A 21678-nucleotide genomic window follows, 5' to 3' on the forward strand; every position below is an offset into this window, starting at 1 on the left:
CTGGAGATGGTGAGATCGAAGGTAGCGGTATTGGCAGGGAGCTTGATGGGTTTGCTTGGGTGCTTACTGAGGAATCACGGAGTAGTAGCTTTGCCAGTCACCGCATTAAGCCGAGTGAGGCCCAGAGAGGAAAAGTGACTTAACAACTTGCCAAAGGCCTCTCACTTCGGCTCTGGAAACACCTAGGGCCCTTTCCTCCAGTACTTCCGTGACCGCTCTCTCTATAGCTTCTCCTTCTCCCCACGTCTTCGGAAAAGTTAGGTTCTGGTGGATGTGTGACCTGGGTTTTTTCTTTTTCTTTTGCGGCCGTGGGGAGCCGAGGGAATCTGATTTTGTTGTTTAGTCACCTAGTCGTGTCCGACTCTTTGCGACCCCCTGGACTGCGGCACTCCAGGCCTGCGTGTCCCTCACTATCTCGGAGTTTGCCCAAATTCATGTCCATTGAATGGGTGATGCCTTCCAACCATCTCATCCTCTGTCGCCCTCTTCTTCTGCCTTCTATCCCAGCGTCAGGATCTTTCCCAGTGAGTCGGCTCTTCGCGTCAGGTGATCAAACTATTGGAGCTTCTTCGGCATCGGCCCTTGCCAATGAGTATTCAGGGTTGATTTCTTTTATGATTGACTGGTTTGATCTCCTTGTTGTCCAAGGGATTTTGAAGAGTCTTCTCCAGCACCACCAGTGATTGGGGACTGACAAAAATTCGGAGCTTCCGAATTTGGAAAGCTTTTGTAACAGGTGTTTATTATTCCTTTTCCCATAGATCTGACAGAAACATCCTTGGATCTTGGTGTCTGGACATAGGAGGTATGAATCACTCACATAATTAACTACTTTTAATCATCAGTGTTTTAGAGCTATACTTAGTGGTTATATTAGTGGAAAACGAATGGGCATGGAGTTGTAAACCTAGAAACAGAAACCTAGGTTTCCTGCACATGATTCCAAACTAAATGAGTAGAACATTTGTGTATGTAATGGCTATTTTGGATCTCTGAGTCAGGAAGTTAGAATTTTTTTAAATCTTTGAGAAATGCAGGGATGTTTAAGATTATTGCAAAATGAACAGTTTTCTGAAGACTGCTGCTAATCTGATTTGATTGTCTTTTGAAGGGTGATTACCTAGTTAAAAATGCTGCCTTTGCTTAGAATTCAGCACACGTTTATTAATTTTGTTTCACTGGAATATATGTGGTATTCTTAGGTTTGTTGCTTTGCAGAATAGGCTATAGTTGCCAAAGTAAAAGTTTGTGAGCATCGCATTATGGTTTAGCAACCCCTTTTCAAGGCAGTTGCTTGAAATAGCAGGCCTATTATTAATCACTGTCACGCAAGTACTTTTGCTACTGTCCTTGTTTTTGCATTACCCACCATTAGATCAGGTGAGGGTGAGACAGCTAAGTGAGATTTTTGAACATTAGAACAACAAAGCCTGTTTTTGATCAGAGAATTGAGTAGGAAAAATGTTGATCTTGGTTGCTTTAAATCCTAAGTAGTGCAGTTGTAATAAAAATATTAAGTAGCAGTCTCTTTTGAAAATAAAGTTGACAGTCGTTACTTTGACTCCATGTTCAAATTATGTAGTAAGAGGGCTGAGTTCTTTGTCTTGGAAGCTTTATTTGGAGTAGCTCTGGTTATTAAAATTATCTGTTATTTTGCTTAACTTCTCTGTTCTTCTTTTTCTTTCTTTTTTTATGAACAAAGGAGAATACTAGTACTTACATCACAGAGTTTTGAGGACTAGCTGAGAGCATATGTAAAGGAAAGAGCACTCTTCCTGGCACGTAGTAAATAGTTTTTTTATCCCCTTCCATTCCATATACTGAATCTGGCTGTGCTTGTTTAGTATGGTGGTTTTGTAACCACTGTGAATATAGAGTTTCAAGATGTGAATATACTTTATTGCTAAAATTGATGGCAGTCCTAGGAAATGGGCAGTGATGAGTGATATGGGGCATCCTGTGGAATTTTGTCTTTCTTTTGTAACTTTTCCCACTGGTCTAGGTGATGGTGGAAATGGGAACTTCATGCCTGTGAATGACAATGAGGGTTGTAATTTCTAAAATCTTAGGAGACAGAAATAGAATTTCTTAATGATATTGATTACTTGGTTCATTTAAAGCTGGTTTCTGTTCACTGGTATACGGGGTAATCTAAGCGGGAGACCTTGTGAATGGATCTTAAGTTGAATAGGAGTTAGCAGCTTATCACTCGGAGAAAGCAGTGGCACCCCACTCCAGTACTCTTGCCTGGAAAATCCCATGGACGGAGAAGCCTGGAAGGCTGCAGTCCATGGGGTCGCTGAGGGTCGGACACGATTGAGCGACTTCACTTTCACTTTTCACTTTCATGCATTGGAGAAGGAAATGGCAACCCACTCCAGTGTTCTTGCCTGGAGAATCCCAGGGACAGAGGAGCCTGGTGGGCTGCCATCTGTGGGGTCACACAGAGTCGCAGATGACTGAAGTGACTTAGCAGTAGCAGCAGCAGCAGCTTATCACTTACTGAAAACAACATTCTTAAAACAACTGTCAGTGGTATGCTAAAGGAACACAGTCTGATATCTGAGATCTACTTGATACATATTCAGAAGGTTTGATCCAGTGATGGAATGTGTTCTGAATGTGCTATATAGCTCATCTGGTTCAATCTGGATCTGAGAGTTAGCTGATGAGATTTAGTCTTTGGTTTTGGAACATAGTTTTTCTGTGTGAAATGAAGACCACTGGTTTGTTGGAGAGAGTAAATCTGTAGTTATCAAACTGTATTCTGATTGACCCATTTAACTAGTCCAGGTAATGTGCAAGGAAATGATAGTTAGCGTCTTCATTTGTTGACAGTAGAGGAATAAGAGAGGATCAGAATTGGGCCACATATTTTAACATTCCGGTTAAAAAATAAAAGATTCTAGGCTTTTTAATCTGGAGAAAAGTCAGTATCATTTATAAGGTAGAATATGTTGAATTAATGGTGACGTGAAAGTCGTTCAGTCATGTCTGACTCTTTGCGACCCCATGGACTGTACAATCTGTGGAATTTTCTAGGCCAGAATACTGCAGTGGGTAGCCTTTCCTTTCTCCAGGGGGGTCTTCCCAACCCAGGGATCGAACCCAGGTCTCCCACATCGCAGGCAGATTCTTTACCAGCTGAGCCACAAGGGAAGCCACAAGGAAAATTAATGGTAACTAGTAATTATAAAATTGAGATAAAAACATTTGTATTAGTAAGATTAAACATAGAGATAATGTGAAATGTCATGAATAAATGGTAATTGGAAGAAACGATCACTGTTACAATGGTGAGTTGGAATTATTTTTTGATCTTCAATAAGAAAGGAAAAAAGTGGAATGAAGGAAAAGGAGAGTTGGCCAGGTGTCAAATGTCTGAGAGTGAGGAAAGTTGAGGATGAGGAATGCTGAAGAGTTTCCATAGACCAACTTAGAGAGGACTTTCCTAATACCAGACCTCATGATACTTAAACCCAAAGGCTTGTACTGGGGCCTTTGCTAGGTGAGATAGTAAGTCATTAACTCAAATAACAAACTTAGAGACTGTCCAAATTTAAAAAGCACTTATGTACCATAAGGTGTTTCCCCAAGGGAAGAGTTCTCACAGATTTATGAAAATGGAGCTGCCCAGAGGCGTGTGTCTTTGAAGTTACAGGTGAAAATGCATCTTTCACCCCTTCTGTCACCAAAGGCCACTAAAACCAGTATGAGCTGAGAATGCAGGAAGGAGTAGTACTCTGAAGTCTCTTTTTTGCATGTGACCTGAGATGAGTGAAGTAAGTTGTAATCAGTCTCTTAATCAGAATTTCTGTCTAGTTAAGCCTTTCACTTACTTGCTGTGGATCTTGCTTTTAAATAATCTGTTGAGGGAATTCCCTGGCAGTCCAGTGGTTAGAACTCTGCTTCCACTGCCAGGGGCCTGGATTCAGTCCCTGGTTGGGGAACTAAGATCTCACAAGCCACGCCCCTCACAACCCCCCACTTCCCCCAGAAAAAAAAAAAAGCCATTGACAGTCAGATACTAGTTAGGTTAGAAATAAAATTTCCAGGAACAGTGAGTTGGAGTAGAATTTCCTGAGTACATGATGTGAAACTTGCTGATGTTTATATAATCTTTTTCAAAAATTTTAAATAAAAATATTTCTGACTGTTGTTGATATCGAAGTGAAGAACTGTTCTACCTTAGCACAGTTGATTAATTGACTCTTACTTAGTTTTTCTTATTTTTTTCACAAAAGATTTATGAGTTGGATATTGAAATAGGAGGTATGAGATTGGAAAATAATAATGTTGAACAGTCAAAGGTTATTTAGATTAGTCCCCTCTTTTTATAGAAAAGGAAACTGATGTCTGGAAAGGTAAGTGACCGCATGTTGGTAAAGGAGAAGCTTTCGGTTGGTTGGGTATTCTTTTCACCCTGTCTTTAGTTTGAACTGTGTAGTAATGGCACATCTCAAAGCTTGGTGGATGTTTGTGGGTTTGTTTTTTTCCTCTGTTGAGAACCAGCTTTAAAGGATTGCTTTTGATCAGTTGACAGACTTCTATTACATTTTAAGTTTATTTTAAAGTAAGTCCTGGAACAGCTCTCACATGTGTTTAGTGTGGCTTCTTCACAGCATCCTATGCTCTCTTTTTCCCACTTGTGAAGTAGGATGGGAAACATGTTAGAAGCTTACTCTGCTATATAAAAGACAAGTGTTTTGGATCCTAATTCTTTCTGATCTAAAGACCTGAGTAAAGTGAAATCCAGGTTTATGTAGGGGCTTTGGACTTAAATTCTCATTTAAGGTAAAATCCTGTGTAGTCAAAATTACCTGTGAAAAAGTGGTTTAGGAAGGCACCAGTTTGAAAACTGGTTAACCTACCTACTGTTTTTCAGTTCTCACAAGCTAGTGTTTTCCCAGCTGTTAGTACAGGTGACTTTTTTTCTCTGGAGTCGTAATCTCGAAGGGTGACTGGACTTTGGATCGACTGAGGAACAGCAGAGTCAGTCTCCATTACCTGCTCACTCTGGGACGAGGATGTGAGGGCAAGCATCCTACCACCGTTATTTAGAGTGTGTTTTTTTTTTTTTCTTGCAGCACGGATAATTGGATTGATGTAATTGAATCCATGTGTGATGTGATTCTACAGTGTGAATAATAGAGAAAGAAATTAGGTGTTTTAGAAAATCTGTTTCCCTAGGGTCATACTGGGTGTTTTATACCACATCCTAGCATAATTAAGGGCTAAGGAATAAAGTTGGGATTATTAGGGCACTGTTGGTACTGTTTGTAATTTTAGGTGGATATTCAGCTACTTTCAGTGTTTTTAAGAGTGAATGTCACCTTACTGGGATTTGCAAGATTTGCATTATCTTGAAACAACTATAAGCTGTTAATATTTTCCATGAAGCTTAAAGTATTTGAACTTAGTGTCACTCTGGGGGTAGCACAGGAAGAAGACCCCATTCTTTAAAGAAATGTCATGGTGTTAAAGATTTAACAGTCATATGCCCCAGTAGAGGGCATGGTATATTGGTTAAAATGTGACCTCAGAGCCTTATACATATAAGAGATTTTGAATTCCAGCCTCATTGCTTAACTACCTCTGTCGTTAAGTAGTTTTTAGTTTCTTCATTTGCTGAATGGAGATAATAAAACCTAGAGAGTTCCGAGGGTAAGAGGCCCAGTAATTGGTAAATTACTATTGTTAGTTTAATAATATTTAACATAGTCAAAACAGGCCACACTGTGTGTGTCTTTCTGTGTGTGTGATGAGAGAGTGTGTGGACTGTGATTGAGGATTGCTTTTTTCAGCTAGAGTAGCAGGCCATAATGATACACTGTTTAATTCAGGCTTTTCATAGGAAGAATACCATGATTTTGCGTCTTTGGTAGCAACATCCTAAAAAGTGTTAATTTCATGTGTTTCTTATACATTTGATGTATATTTTTATCTTGATGTTATTGGGTATGTCTTCAGACTTTTGCCCCCCCATCCTCTGTATTACTGTTACCTTTTTTTTCCTCTCCCTGGCTACATTATAAAATTAAAAAATATGTTTAATTATGTTTTCTTAGTAGGATTTTATGTTCCCTTATTTAGAAATTCTGATTAGTGAAATATGTCTGCGTCTTTTCTTTAAAAAGAGGGCTTGACATTTGTTTCACTTCTGTGGCCTTTGGATTGATTTTGTTAAAATGTGAGTCACTGGTTCTTCTTGGACCAAATATTTTTTCCTTACTATTTTTATTATATCCCCAAGCACCAGAGTTCTTACTTGCCTGCTAATTATCATAGTATAATTCAGTTTACTAAGTAAAATGTAAAGTACTACAGGCAGGTGGCTTAAGTAGCACTTAATTACTTGAAAGACTAATCTAGCAAATTCTCAGTTAAAATAGATTTTTATTTTATCTATTTGTTATTTACTTATTTTTATTTATTTGTTGTTTATTTTATTTATTTAATCTATTTTTATCTGAGTTCTTTTGATGTGAAAATGTACTTGTTATAATCCACAGGTATTTTCTGTTCAGTTTTTAGTGAGACGAATAGAAAAACTGCTTAATTTTATCAGGTTCAAAGCATCTTAATGTGTTTTTTCCCCAAATCCTTTCTCTGCATCCCATAGTGAATGACCTTTCTGCATGTTCTTTTAAAAGTTGTGGCAATTACCGCTTACTGTAGTGCATAAGAGTTGTGATTTTATAGGCAGTAAGGAAGGAGGCTAGGTTAGGGCTTCTTGGTTGAGCCCTGAGATTGTGTTAGCATATCTGACTGTTGGATACTTTGTTAGATCCTGTCGGTGCCAGCACAGGACTGAATGTTGGGTATACACTGATAAGTGAGTTCTGCCTTCTTAGAGGTACACAGTCTAGCAAGGAAACTCAGAACTGCTGTGTTGCACCCCATTCACATTGTCTTCTTTGGGAACGTGGACCCCTCCTCATGGCCTTGGGTCTCTTTCAGTTGAGGGAAGTTCAGAAGCTTCATTACATACAAGTTAATCCATAACTTTATCAAACAAGGTCTTTCATCATAATTTGATTCTGTGCCATCTTTTAAAGCTCCATTTCCAACCATTCCTCAGAGGCCATCCTCTGCTCCAGCTAGTTCAGGCAACGTGTATTCCCTGACATTTTCTCAGAGTTCTCACCTTAGCACTTCTGCATGTGGTAATTCCTCTATTTGGATTCCATCCCTCTCTCGTTTCCCGTCTTTGTACGGCTTGTTTGCCTGATGAACTTCACCAGGTCACCAGGTCTTAGATAAGGGAGAGCTGACTCTTCTCTGCAGGCTTCTCCGTCCCCTTCACACCTCTTCCTCCCTCCCCGTGCCCCTCCCTGCTCTCAGTGCTCCCGGGATGCATACTTTACTGCAGTGTGCAACCACTTGATGTGATACGTCTGTTTGCTTACTTACTTGTCTAACCTAGATTTGGCTTCTTGAGGTTAGAAATGTAATCTTTGTAATCTCCAGAATGTAGCACGTACTTGGCATGTGTGGACATGACATTCCAACAAATGATTTTTTAGGAAATAAGAAATAGTGATCAACCATAGTGATTCTTGCTGGAATGCTAATGTAATATTATTAGATTTATTTAGAAATATTAGAGTACTTTGGCAAAATCTTGGTGTTTTCAATTTGCCTTTCCCTAAATCAAACAATTGGTCTGGGGTTAGATTTCAAGATACTAATACTTGGTTAGGATAAAGGCCCTGTTTTAAGTTCATTGATGAACATGTTGGGAGACTTTCTGTCCATAATAATGAAAAACTGACCATCAGTGGTCTCTAAAACAGAAACAGAGCTTTTCAGTCCAAGAAGAATGGTTGATCCATGGGGTTGCCACAGCGCCAGCTCCATCTGCCGCCGCCAGCAGCACCCCTGCTGCTTCTGGGCTGGAGTGGATGAAATGACTATGGGGAGACCCTCAGGGAAACTCAGTCAGAAGTACTCTCGACTCTTATAGGAGCCAGCCTCTCTGCGTGCTAGAACCACAATGCGCGCTCCATAATTTAAAAAAGGAAAATTTCATTACTTAGAGATCATCAAAGCTTCCGAGAGAAGGCAGTTGACCATGGTCTGGAAGGACTAGCAGGAGGTCTTCAGCCAGACTGTTAGGTGGGGGGGGCATTCTTTGCAGAAGGAACAACATATATAAAGGAATGGAATGAGGAATCAGTAGGGCTCTTAGAGGAACTGCAAGCTGTGTTCTGTATAGGCTGGATTAAGGTTTGTAGGAGGTGAATAATAGCCATTGTTGACTGGAGGATGATGTTGACAGCTAGGCAGGGCCAGGTTCCGAAGGATTATTGTCTTCGAATTAGTTGTGACTTTGTCTTGGAGCCCTGTCGGGCCTCTTCTGCCCCAGTTTCCCATGGAGGGCAAACACATAGTAGTGTTGTGTGTTGTAAACTTTCCAAAGACTTGCTAATAAAAAGGCTGCTGTACTTTGTTTAGTTCAGTACTTTTCAATTTATATGAGCAGGCAATGCCTGTGAAATTTTGGAGGGACTTTTTATCAATTGGGAAATGCTGCTGCAGACAGTAGGAAGCTCTGGAAATTTTAAACAGAGAAATGATCCTATCTGGTTCTTCTATTGATTTGAATGAGGGAGACTGGAGAGGGCTCTGGACCCGAGCTGAGGCATGCCCGTGCAGATAGGGGAGGTGGGTATGAGACAAGCAGAGATGATAAGGCAGAGCCCAGATGGATATAGGTGTGGGATAGGTAGGAGTCTAGGATGACTTCCAAATTCCTGGCATGGCTTTTGAGGCAGGGGCTATCTTATATTAAAGGAGTGGAGGGGAGCTAGTAGTGGTGGCAGTAAGTGGGAGAGTAGGTTTTTGGAAGACGAAACAAGCCTTTTGGGTGTTAGCAAAATGTGGTCAGTGGATGTTTGACTCTGTGGGTCTGGGAGAGAGCAGTGCTGACAATACTGATTGGTGGTTGCCATGGTCGATGGGACAGTGGTATCACCCTTTGCCCCTGACAGAAGTATAGAGGATAGTAATGGCTAAGAAGTGGGCAGAGGAAGTGGAGGCTTGGGGAATCTTAATAATTAAGAAGTGGGCAGAGGAAGTAGAGGCTTGGTCACCTGGCTACCTGCCCCATGGCCCAGGCTAGTGTGACAGGAAGTAGAATCCAGCTGCATTGTGGCAGGTAACAAGGTCACTTGTGCTCTGTCTCGGGAACTTGGTCACTGTTTTCCGTATGAAAGCGTGTATTTCAAGTATGTGTTGCTTCCAGATGAATTTTTGGAAAATGGATGGTGCTATCTGCATGACATCCCTTAATTTGTTGATAAGGCTTTTCGATATAAAGTCATTCCATGCTTGGCCTTCTAGGGAAAATGCAAAATGCTAATCTTAGTTAAGTGAAGATTATTTTCCTTCAGTTTTTAAAAGACAATATTGATTGAAAACTGGTAAATAAAGTAGATAATGCCAGTTAAAAATATTTTGTAAACTAAAAATCCTTCTACAAATGTCAGTCAGTAGTACCCAAACACATTGATTTTTTTTCTTTAATCCTGAATAGTGGATTACAGAATGACCATAGGAAATGAGGAAGTTTAGATTTCTGTGATAGTTGTGCCTTGAGTAAGGCCATTATCCTCTCCAACAGAAATTTAAAGTTCCATATTATTGAAGTATTCGTTGAATGCAGAGATAAGGGCTTTATACTTGCTTTCTGTGCTGAGTCAACTTGGGTAGGTTTCAAATTGGAGAAAAAAGAGTAAAGTGGGTTTTCCCACATTCACATAATTGAGAAAAGCTGATCCAAGTGCCTATCAGTTGTAGTTGTAAATGTGCACGATTGGACTTTTTGTACAGAATGATTTTCTGGTGATTTTGTGCTTCTTTGTGGTTGAGTCTTTATAATGTTTGGAAGAATGAAATGTGAGCCATACTGTAGTATAGATCATGAGTAAATTATATTTTCTTACAAGCATAATACAGTAATCCTGAAGTGAACTGCTGAGTTAATGAAGAAAAATTATTTGGAGTTTGTTGTTATAAGAAAAATGAACAAATCTGTAGTCCACGTGTGACTCCTTAACATACTGAAGATTTAAAAGTATAATTCTCTGGAAAGTTCTCCTGTTCACCCCTCTTTTTTTTTCCTCTCTACTCTTCTCTGCCCCCGCCCGTTTCTAATCCTAGTTCTTCCTTTCCACTCTGCTGCCCTATTTTGATACTTTTCTGTGCAAATGATCACTTTATGTTTTAATATTCAACTACAATGTAGTCTTTCGGAATACTTTTAATCATCAACTTAAACTGAGCGTTGTAGTGCCAACAATGCACTTCACTCAGCTGAAATGACAATGCTATAAACACTACAGCCCTGGCTGTTCTTTGGAGGGAATGATGCTAAAGCTGAAACTCCAGTACTTTGGCCACCTCATGCGAAGAGTTGACTCATTGGAAAAGTCTCTGCTGGGAGGGATTGGGGGCAGGAGGAGAAGGGGACAACAGAAGATGAGAAGGCTGGATGGCATCACTGACTCGATGGACGTGGGTTTGGGTGAACTCCGGGAGTTGGTGATGGACAGGGAGGCCTGGCGTGCTGGAACTCGTGGGGTTGCAGAGTCAGACACGACTGAGCGACTGAACTGAACTGATAAACACTGTCCTAGGAGCATGCATTGATGGCTGCATCACTGGGGTTAACTGTCAACTGCAACAGTGACATCTAAGCCATATCCCAGTTGTAACTATGCTATAATGTGAAAGATCAGTCTTAGAATTAATGTGTCTAGATTTCAAAGGCTACCTTTTAAACTGCTGATTGCAATGTCAAATAAGCTATTAGGGATTTGGATTAACAGCATTACAGTTTAGAAGAAATAGTTACTAATTTGCCTTAAAATAGAAGAAACATTCATGTATATATTGCTTAATGAAAACCTTTACCGCACCTCTATAAAGTAACTTTTAAAAATTGAAGTATAGTTGATGTACAATATTATGTAAGTTACACATGTAAAATAATAGTGATTCACAATTTTAAAGATTAGGCTTCATTTATAGTTATCATAAAATATTGGTTGTATTCCCTATTTTGTACAATATATCCTTGTAACTCACTCTATACATAATAGTTTGTACCATTTAATCCCTTAACCCTAAAGGTCTAACTTTTAGTTTGGGGAATTAGACTCAAACAGTTTGATTTATTTACATAGTTGTTATTAGAACTCCTGATTGGTCAGTTCCTGTTGTATCAAATGCCCATGCTCTACAGTTTCTTCCGTGAGTGTTTAAAATACTCTCATTAGTTTCAACTAGGTTTTTTGTTTGTAAGTACTCATTCTCACTCCCAAAGGAAAAAAAAGTCCAAAATTTTTATATTCTGTTTCAGAAGTCTAACAATGCAGAGAGGAATTTGAAGAAAGGGTTTGTGGTAACATACACGTATAGGTACATGTGTGATTTCTAATTGGGATTGTTGGATCAGAGTATGTAGAAGGTTTAAGTTTTTGTATATAGTCAGTTGATTTTCCAGAAAGCTAGTACAGATTCACTGTTAGCAATGTATAAAGGTGCTTTTTGTTGTTGTTGTTGTTGCCAGTTTAATAGATAATTTTATCACATAACTTCATACTTTACCTTATCTTGTTCTCCAGTAGGATCATGAGCTCTTTAACTGTTACTGTTTTCCCTCCTCCCTGGTTCTACAACATTGTACCCTAAATTCTAGTTTCAGACAAGTGTGAATTTGGGAGTCTGTATGAAGGGAATAATATCTGCCTTCCCCTCCCCATTATCATGTGTTTTATGTTTATTGTGATGTCTTATTTTCCATTGAGACACATGAAACAGAAGTTCTATTATGAGCAGCTCCTACTTTGTCATATTAGTATTTGCATTGGTACTAAGAAAAAGCGTATAAAGTTTCTTACCTTTACTCATACTTAATCAGTGATTGCCTTGTCAAAGTTGTGAAAGCTGTCAGTCTTTCTTACCAATGTTGGAGCACCACCTCGTGGTGAAAGAGTGCAACAGCGGACTATATACACCGGCAATACTTCAGGAGGTCAAGAACTCATGGTTGGAATGAGTCGTGATTTATTACAACCGTCTCATTTTAGTGGAGAAATGGAAACCAAGATGGGTGAAGGAACTTGCGAAATAGTTCATGTGGAGTTAGTCAACATTTAAGAACAAGTTAAAGCTGACTTGAGTTCTGTACTCTTCTTTCTGTTTTTTTTTTTTTTTTTTTTTGTATTTTGGAATAATGTATATCTCTTACTGTTCCTAATATAGTAACGAACATGGCATATATGCTCACTTAAGATTTATAGATGAATTAGTTTGATAAAATAATTTAGAATTTGCTGTTGCTTATGCTGTATCTTTGGTTAGTACTTTTCCTCAGTGGAGCCAAAATATGGAGGAAATAGAAAAATAAAATAATAAAAAAATAAAAAGAGCCAGCTGTAGCCTTTTGAAATATATTTGTTAAGGGAGGCTTCAAATGGCTACTTTACCATGTCTGGGGTAAAATAAGAGTGAGAGAGAGTGCTGCTCAGGCAGAGTGGAATGCTTTAACAGAGACCATTGGCGGTTCCCGTAGGTTCAGGCCTACAGGTGGCCATGTGTGTTAGATTTAGAATTCTGTACATATGCTCAGTCTTTCTTCTTTCTCTCCTTATCTATTTAAAAATATTATTGCACATAGATAGTAGGAGCATTCAAAGAGTACTGAAGTCTCCTCCCTTCCCATCCTGACACACTAGCTACGTCACCCGTTTACAGATCTGTTCAGCCTTTTGTTTTAGAGGTGGGTGCCAGTTTTCTTTTGAGGCCTTTTTGGTTCTGCCAGTTTTGAATATTCACTCTTTCGGACTGGTCTTAACCACAGTGAGCCTTTCTACTAGTAAGGTTTTGAAATAAATCTAGCAATTAAAGTACTTTCAAAACTCTCCTTGAGTAGGGAGTTTTAGAAAGTTGAATACATGAGGAAGATTTAAGGGGAAGTATAAAAGTGTTAAGATCAGAGTAACTTAAATAAATGAAAAAAATCTCATATTAAGTAGACAAACTTAACTATTTAATTATGCAGACTTAGTTATGATGTATGTAAATGGTTAATTTTACTCATTTCCTTTTTAAATTAAAAGAATGAAAGCATAGATGCCATTTGTCAGTTCAAAGGTGCCTTCTCCCAGTTTGTACTGATTAAATGCTATACAGTTACTGTAATACTCAAAGCCATTAGGTTGTGTAATGATAGTCTTACCAGATGGAGTTTCTCTGAATAAATGGGTTTCTTTCTTTCTTTAAATAGTGTATATAATAGAAAATGATTAAAATGTATGCACATATGCTATAGTGCAGGTTACGTTAGAACTCTTAATGTTCTTAAATTGACCCTAAGACAGAAAATTGCATTACCTTTCCTAATTATAACTTATTTTGTTAAGCTATCACATTGTTTTGTAACTTACAAAAAATAAATTATACAAAGACTGCACTTTGCAAATGTAAATACAGTTTTGGTTTGGTGTATATTGGATACAATGGTCTTCCTTAAGCCTAAACACAGAAACAAAAGCATGTATTATAAGAGAAAGTTCAAGATGGGAAGTGATAAAATGGGTATTGAGTAGAGCTTTGTTAAAATTTAGCTGGTATCCTTGTAAAATTTCCATGTATTCACTAAATTATATTATGTCATTCTTATTGTTAGGAGATGACTTGAGTGTTAAGTTTTACCTTTTTCACAATTTTGTTACTGCAGTTGGGAGATTGAGACTTTTTTATTCTTTTTACACAAATATTTGTATAGATATTAAAATTAAGGTTGTGCAGTGAGTAAAGATTTCATGTTTGTTAGGGCACATTTTATTTCAGTTGGCTACTGCACATTTTATTTCAGTAGAACTGTTTTTGAATTGCAGAAGGGCTGAGGATGCTACACATTTGACAATGAAATAATACTCAGAATGCTGGCTGTGCTATTTATTCTCTAGGATTTTTATGACCCCTTTTGCTTTGTGGTCTTGAAAGATGTATTTATCAGATCTTTATTTAACATGAGTAGGTATGTTTAATTCTCAGGAAAAAGAGTCTAGAACCACAGAATAAAGTAGGATGATTCATTTTGTTTTTCAACAATACAAGGCAGCCCAAAAGTTTAGTGCAGTTTTAATTTTAAGACTTCAAAAGTACATGTTTACAAACTTACGAAACGCATCATTTGAGAACTTTTAAACTCTTAATTTTGTGAACATTAAATAGTATGTTTTTATTTCTTTTAACTCCAGTCTCCCTGAAGTTGGCAAATACCACCTGAAGTAAAAAATTAAAAATATTTATTCAGAATATAGTTTGCTTGGGGTTTTACTTGAGTGGCAGATCATTAATGAAATCACCTTGTAAAATTATCTACTTTGGAATTTTAGGCAGGTACATATCCTCAAAGAAAACCCGCCACACATACTGTTATAATATTGTTACATATATACTCTCTAGGCACATACATATCCTCAAAGAAAACCCTCCACACATACGCTTATAATATTGTTACAGCTCATGTGAAATTCAGGTTTGAGGCAAAGATACCTTAAGTTTCGGGATTTCTGTTCTTGTTGAGGCCAACTCATCCTGTTTTAGGAAATGAGATCTGACTCTTATTCTAGATTTAATACTGTACATTAGTAGAAAAAAGTTAACTTTCACAAAAATTAGATTTAGTGAGTTTTATTCCTGATAGCTTCATTTTGTCCTGTGCTTCTGTTCTTACTCAACACAAAAAAATCAGGTTCATTGTAAATGCAAGGAAGGGTTTGGTTAAGCACAATAGCCTATAAGCTGCTTGCTGTTTAGATAACATCAAGGCTCGTCATGCACTGTGAAATTGGGACTTCAGTACACTAGCTAGATGCAATTTATTCAAATACTAGGAGCTCTTCAGTGGCAGTCAGATGGCAGAAGGTGTGTCTTCTGAAAATCCGCTTAAAGTTGGTACACTAAAAAATTCTGAATTTTAGTGTCTTAGTCATTTTGAAAACAGTTCAAAAAGAACTCAAGTACGTGGCAGAAAATTCTCATTTGAATGAATTTTTATGCGTAGTTTTATTGTTTTTGTTAAGAGCTGGCTTTTGAAAGTTCTGCTAATATCACAGTTGGAAGGAATGATGATATAGTGCTATTGGTAAGAAAAATTTCTTTGCTTTTTATAATCTAGAAATTGACTTGATTAAAAAACACATACACTCAAATCACCAGAAGTTATACTTCTGTAAGTCAGTGGATTTTAGAAGTTTGATCTTAAAGCTTTAAATATTTAATTGGATAATTAGTAGACTAGTGCTTAACATGTATTTTCACCTTTATAAGTAATATATTTTGAAATGCTTATGTAGATTTTTATCTTCATAGATATGTCATAGAAATGTTAAGGTATTTCCATTTATGTACATGTTTTTAAATTTTAAATATATATTTTCAGCATGTTTATGTTCAAATGTAAGCTGTTGCAGTTGTCTCACTGGGTTTTACTAAAAGTTTATGTGAAAAGTGAAATGTTGGTAATTTCCTTTGAAGTATAATATATCTAGAGAGAATAGTAATTGGTGACTTTTAGAGAAACTTTTAATTTGAATTACTTAAATTATTTTTACTATTTCAACTTTGGTAAAACTTGGTAAGACATAAGAACTTTGCCTTAAAAAGTAAGTTAAATTTTGGAGAAATAACACTTGTAAGATGAGTAATGAGGTAATATGGTCAAGAATTATGTTTAAACAAGTGGGAATTCGGATTGTTCTAAGCAGTGCATCATATAATAGCTCATTTAAGTATTTTTGCTGTGGTCATATGAGATGAAAATGTAGTTATCTTAGACTAATGTATACTCTTTCAAGAGATATTTTAAATAGTTATGAGTATATGAAATTAATGAAAACATTGATTTTTAATGGCAATTCTTTTTCTAAAATTGTAAAAGCATGCTTATTTATCTACAAATATATTCTATGTTGAAAAATTAGAACTTATGTAAGTGAGGAAGTGCATCTATGTTTGTAGGCAATGGATAAAAGACGAGAGTGAAGAAGGATTAGAGTCAAAACCCAGGAGTAAGAGTTTATGGATAATACCTGATACATAATATGTTGAATCAGTAGATTTGGGACTCAAAGGCAGAGTCCTCAGGATCTTATCCCTTGGTGTCAGGAATGACTGTTCTCTGAAATTTTTCTTCTATTTTCACCTCAGATGGGCAGCTTTTAAAAAAAAATTATTTTATTCAAGTATGGTTGATTTACAATGTTGTGTTAATTTCTGCTGTATAGCAAAGTGATTCAGTTATTCACACACACACACACACACACACATTGTTTTTCACATTCTTTTCCATTATGGTTTATCACAAGATATTGAATATAGTTCTCTGTGTTATACAGTAGGTCTTTGTTGTTTATCCATTGTATATCTGATAGTTTGTATCTTCTAATCCCAAACTCCCAATCCATCTTTTATACGTATTAAAAAGTAGAAAGAACAGAATAGTATCATTATTAAAGAGTAGAATAATTAGTATAATGAACTCTAATGGACCATCACTCAGCTTTTAAGTGAGCTTTAGCAGTTATCAACTCATGGCCATTCCCTGGTCCATAATAATTTAAAAGAAAAAAAAGTTTTTTGGAAGTAAGTTCAGACCTGCAAAAAAGTTGGTATGTTTGTATAAAGTTGGCTGTTGGTTCCTTGATTCTCCTTCTGACATCTGCATAATCTGAAGTAGTGTCTCCTGCCATAGTCTTAATATTGATAATTTGTACCCCCTCGCCCCCACATGCAACTAGAAATGATAATTTTACTGATGTCAAAGAACCAGCTCTTTTTCTTTAATTTCATTTATTTCTTCTCTAAATTTTAGTCTTTCTCTTAATTGCTTACACTGGGTATTCCTTGCCATTCTTTTCCTGCTTTCTTAAGAACCTTATAAGAGAGTGCTTTCATTTCTCAGTGTTGTTTGTGCCGTTGTTGTATATAATTACCCACATAGTTACCATTTCTGGTGTTCTTCAGTCCTTTGTAGAGATCTGTATTACCATCAGTTATCTTTTTTACCCCCTGTGTCTGAAGACTTCCTTTAACTTTTTATAGTGTAGGTTTGCTGTTGGTGAATTTTTACCAGCTTTTATATCTGAGAAAGACTTAGTTCAGCTTTGATTTTGGAAGATATTTTTTTGCTGGGTATAGAATTCTCTTTGTAGTTTCTTTTTCTTAATACTTCAAAGATCTTGCTCTGTCTTTTCACCTGCATTGTTTTTAGCAAGAAATTTAATGTCATTTTAAATTTATTTTCATCACAATTTTGAGCAGTTTGATGATGATATGCCTTGATGTAATTTCTTAATGTTTTTGCTTAGTGTTGGTTGAACTTCTGGATCTGTGGGTTTATAGCTTTTCATATAATCTGGAAATTTTGGGGCCATTATATAATTACATATTTTTTGTTCCTTTCTACCTTATGTGCATATCAGAGTACTTGAGGTTGTTTCTCAGCTTACTGATGCTGTTATGCTAGCTTTTTCCCCCCTCCTTAGTCTGGTTTTTCCTCTCAGTTTTAAATTTTGGATATTTCTGTTACTTGTCTTCAAGTTCATTGATTTTTTTTTTCCCCTGTAATATCTAATTTGCTATTAATTCCATCTAGTATATTTTTCATCTCAGACATTATACTTTTTATTTTGTGTTCAGTTTGGTTATTTTTTATATCTTTCATGTGTCTGTTTCGCATGATTAGTCTTTCCTCTTGTGTTTTGAACATGTGGACTACAGTTACAGCAGTTGTTTTAATGGCCTTGTCTACCAATTCTGTTGTCTCTCAGATCTAGGTCCTCTTTGGTCCATTGATTTTTCTCATTATGGGATGTCTCTTTTTGGTTCTTTGGTTCTTTGTCTCTCTTTGGTTCTTTGTTAGGTTTCAGTTGGATAGCACACATGGTACTAGATAGTTTGCATTCCTGTAAATCTCCTTGGACTGTGTTCTGTGAAGCATTTACTTGGCAACAATTTTATTCTTTCAAGTTCTAGAAGTTTTGTTTGGCAGGACCAGAGTAGCTTTTAGTTTGGGGCTAATTTGAACCTACTACTGAAGCAAAGTGAAAGTCGCTCAGTCGCGACTTTCTGAGAAAAGTCATACTCTCAATCTGACTCTTTGTGACCCCATGGAATTCTCCAGGCGAGAAAACTGGAGTGGATAGCGTTTCCATTCTCCAGGGGATCTTCCCAGCCAGGTCTCCCGCATTGCAGGCGGATTCTTTACCAACTGAGCTACCAGGGAAGCCCACTGAAGCAAAATCCTCTGGGTCCTCCTGGTTCCATGCAACTAATGAGGTTTCCCACTGTGGTTGGTGGGAACAGGTACTCTCCCACGTGTGAACCTGATGCATTCTTCCCCTAAAACCTTTTGAGTGGCTTTCTCCTAGTCTTGGTAGTTTCCTCACACAGAAATGCTGATCAGTATTCAGTTGAAGACTTGAGAAGAATCCCCACTTTGCAAATTTTTAGTGTTCATTCTCTGTACACACCTCTTCTCTGGTAATCTGCCTTGCAAACCCAGTCACTTTGGCACGTCCTTAGACTCGCAGCTTCATCTCTTCAACTTGGTTGATTGCTGGGCTCCCCCTAGGTTCCCTGTCCTACCTTTTTTTGTGTGTGGCATCCTGTAATTACTCAGTATGTAAACTGGGACAATTATAGAGCTCACCTAGATACTTCCCATTTTTATATCAGTTTCTTCCGTTGAGTGAAACAATTGTCAACAGTTGAAAGAAATGGTGACACAGTTGAAAGTGACAGCGGTTTTTTCTTGGCTCCAAAATCACTGCAGACAGTGACTGCAGCCATGAAATAAAAGACGTTTGCTCCTTGGAAGAAAAGCTATGACCAACCTAGACAGCGTATGAAAAAGCAAAGACATTACTTTGCTGACAAAGGTCCGTCTAGTCAGAGCTATGGTTTTTCCAGTGGTCATGTATGGATGTGACAGTTGGACCATGAAGAAAGCTGAACTCTGAAGAATTGATGCTTTTGAACTGTGGTGATGGAGAAGACTCTTGAGAGTCCCTTGGACTGCAAGGAGATACAACCAGTCCATCCTAAAGGAAATCAACCCTGAGTATTCATTGGAAGGACTGATGCTGAAACTGAAGCTCCAGTACTTTGGCCACCTGATGAAAAGAGCTGACTCATTTGAAAAGACCCTGATGCTGGGAAAAATTGAAAGCGGGAGGAGAAGGAAATGACAGAGGTTGAGATGGTTGGATGGTATCACCGATTTGATGGACATGAGTTTGAGCAAGGTCCGGGAGATGGTGAAGGACAGGGAAGTCTGGCATGTTGCAGTTCACGGGTTCACAAAGACTTGGACATGTCTGAATGCCTAAACAGCTTTGGTTGACGTCCAGTTCCTTGAAAACTATATAGTTTTAGATCTTTTATTAATTTTGTTATTTTATTGGGTTGGTGAAAAAGTTCATTTGGCTTTTCCATAATATCTTGCGGGAAAACCCAAATGAACTTTCTGGCCAACCCAGTAGTTAGGATGGCTAGTCTGGTCTGCGTTTTTACATCTTGGTTGGAAACAGAACTCTCTTCCATTTAAGTATTTGAATAAGTTCTTCCCCTCAAGAAGCATATTTCAGGTGGTGATGGGAAATGGGGGTCAGAATTATATGTTTTGGTTGTTAAAAATGACTCTGGGAAATCCTGAGTGATGATCCTGAGATTCAGGCCAGGATTTAAGGAAGGAGTACAGATTGAAGGGTAAGAACCCCAGATTGGATTCTTTAGTGGGGACAGTGTCAGAGCAGAGTTCCTTTGCCTTATGCTTTGAAGGTAGGCATGTGTACATTTGAAACCTTGCAGGATTGGACTAAACCTTACAGGCTCAGGCAGCAACAGCTGACCTTTCTGCACGGAAAGAGGTTGGGTTTGCTCATTCTGCATGTCATCTGTGGCATCAGGTGTATAGCCCTTGAGAACAACTGCTACCTCAGGTCATAGTGATTTGATGGGACAAGCTTACATTGGTGGGATGACTCTAGTACTGTACTTTTTTAGGGCTGCAACACACCCTAGTGTGAGAAGAAATTGTCACTAAATTACCTAAAAGGTTTTGTATGATAATGTGACTTGTTTTCCTCTGAAAAACAGGATAACTCTGAGGCTTCTTTTCCAAGATGGCACCAAGTCCAATGTATATGTGTGTGTGTCTGTGTATGTGTTTGTCATCAAATTCTTGCATTTTATTTCTGTGGAAAGCCCTGACTCTAACCTCTGGCCCTGTCTTCAGGGCTACCACAAGGTAGAGAAACTTTGAGTGCCCATTCAGGACACATCAGTGTTTTTTATTGGTCATTTTCTTGATGACATAAATCAGGAGATTTCAGTAGTCTGATATGGGGGATTAAGTTGAAATTCTGCAGTTGGTTTACTTTGCTATTAATTCATATCAGATAAACATTATATAGCTAAATTCTTTATCAGGCCACTCAGGAAGTATTTTTTGAGTACCAGCCACGTGTCAGGATTGTGCTGTCCACCAGGTAGATGAGTGGAGGCATGGCATCTGGAATGAGGGAGGTAACATTTGCATTGTGTTCTGCAGAGGTCAACCACGTCTAAAGCAGTGGCTCTCAAATTCATCCACCTCAGGGCTCAGACTTTTTTACATTCCTGAAAATTACTGTGAACTCTAAGAAGATTTTGTTTATGTGGGTTTTATCTGTTATTGCCACATAGAGCTTTAAAAATATTAACTTACTAAAGCAGTAATAGATAAGTACATTTTCCCAAATAAATATATATATTTTCCAGAATCCAAAAAAAAAAGGCAAGAAAACCTGCATTGTTTTTACATTTTGCAGCTCTCTTTAATGTTTGAATTTAATCTGTTTCTTAATACAGGAGATATTTGTCAATGAGCTCAATAAAGTTTCTCCTAGAAATGAGCATCATGGGTAGTCAGGAACAATAAGATTACTCAGTGGACCTGGAATCAGGGTGGTCTCCAGTAGGGGTCCATGTGCATTAGAGATTGACCCTTGGCCAGGGATTGCCATACATGTGGTAGGTGCTCAGTAGATGAGTCTGGAGAGTGAAAAAGGAAAATTCGGTAATTTGTCTTAGAATTTAAATGACTTTGCAGCAAGGCTAGTGCTAGTATAAATTAATTAATGAAATATATCAAGTTTTATGATAGTAGTAAGTCATTCAGTTTCAAGAATTGGCACACCATTGAAAATGTTACGAGAATCAGTTAGCACTTTAGTGATTACTTAAATATCAGTTAAACTTTTATCCAAACAAGAAGTCTGATAGTATGCAGTTACTATAAGATACTATAATCTACTAAGATGTTTGTTCCTCTTTTCCTCAGTTATCTTTAATTGTTCTGAAGCACACGACCTTTCTAACCACTGTAGATATGGACAAAGAAGAAAGAAAGATTATCAACCAGGGTCAGGAAGATGAAATGGTAACCAGCTTTTGCAATTTACTTGTGAAGTGTGAGTTTATTTTTCTAGGGAAGTAGAAAAGTACATTTAAAAAAACACTAAAATAAAATACAATAAAACAGCAGCTAAGTCAATGTGTTTTTTTCCCTTCTGGCTGTGTTTTTGAATTGGGATTATGTAGTACCTCTGGTATTAG

The 21678-nt window shown here is 37.6% G+C and overlaps 1 protein-coding gene across 7 annotated transcripts in view; it reads left to right on the forward strand.

Annotated features, from left to right (window-relative positions):
• ATP13A3 (ATPase 13A3) overlaps nucleotides 1-21678 on the forward strand; it is an 81191-nt gene that overhangs the window by 888 nt on the left and 58625 nt on the right. For 6 of the 7 annotated variants that reach the window (XM_069557177.1, XM_069557162.1, XM_069557206.1 and 3 more), the window contains exons 2-3: nucleotides 762-805; nucleotides 21404-21502. In XM_069557177.1, coding sequence (XP_069413278.1) covers nucleotides 21452-21502 — 51 coding nt within the window. In that variant the 5' untranslated portion in view covers nucleotides 762-805; nucleotides 21404-21451. The remainder of the gene's footprint in view (nucleotides 1-761; nucleotides 806-21403; nucleotides 21503-21678) is intronic. The other variant, XM_069557184.1, reaches the window with a different exon arrangement.

This window comes from Ovis canadensis, chromosome 1 (genome assembly GCF_042477335.2).
Source record: "Ovis canadensis isolate MfBH-ARS-UI-01 breed Bighorn chromosome 1, ARS-UI_OviCan_v2, whole genome shotgun sequence".
Lineage (NCBI taxonomy): Eukaryota > Metazoa > Chordata > Mammalia > Artiodactyla > Bovidae > Ovis > Ovis canadensis.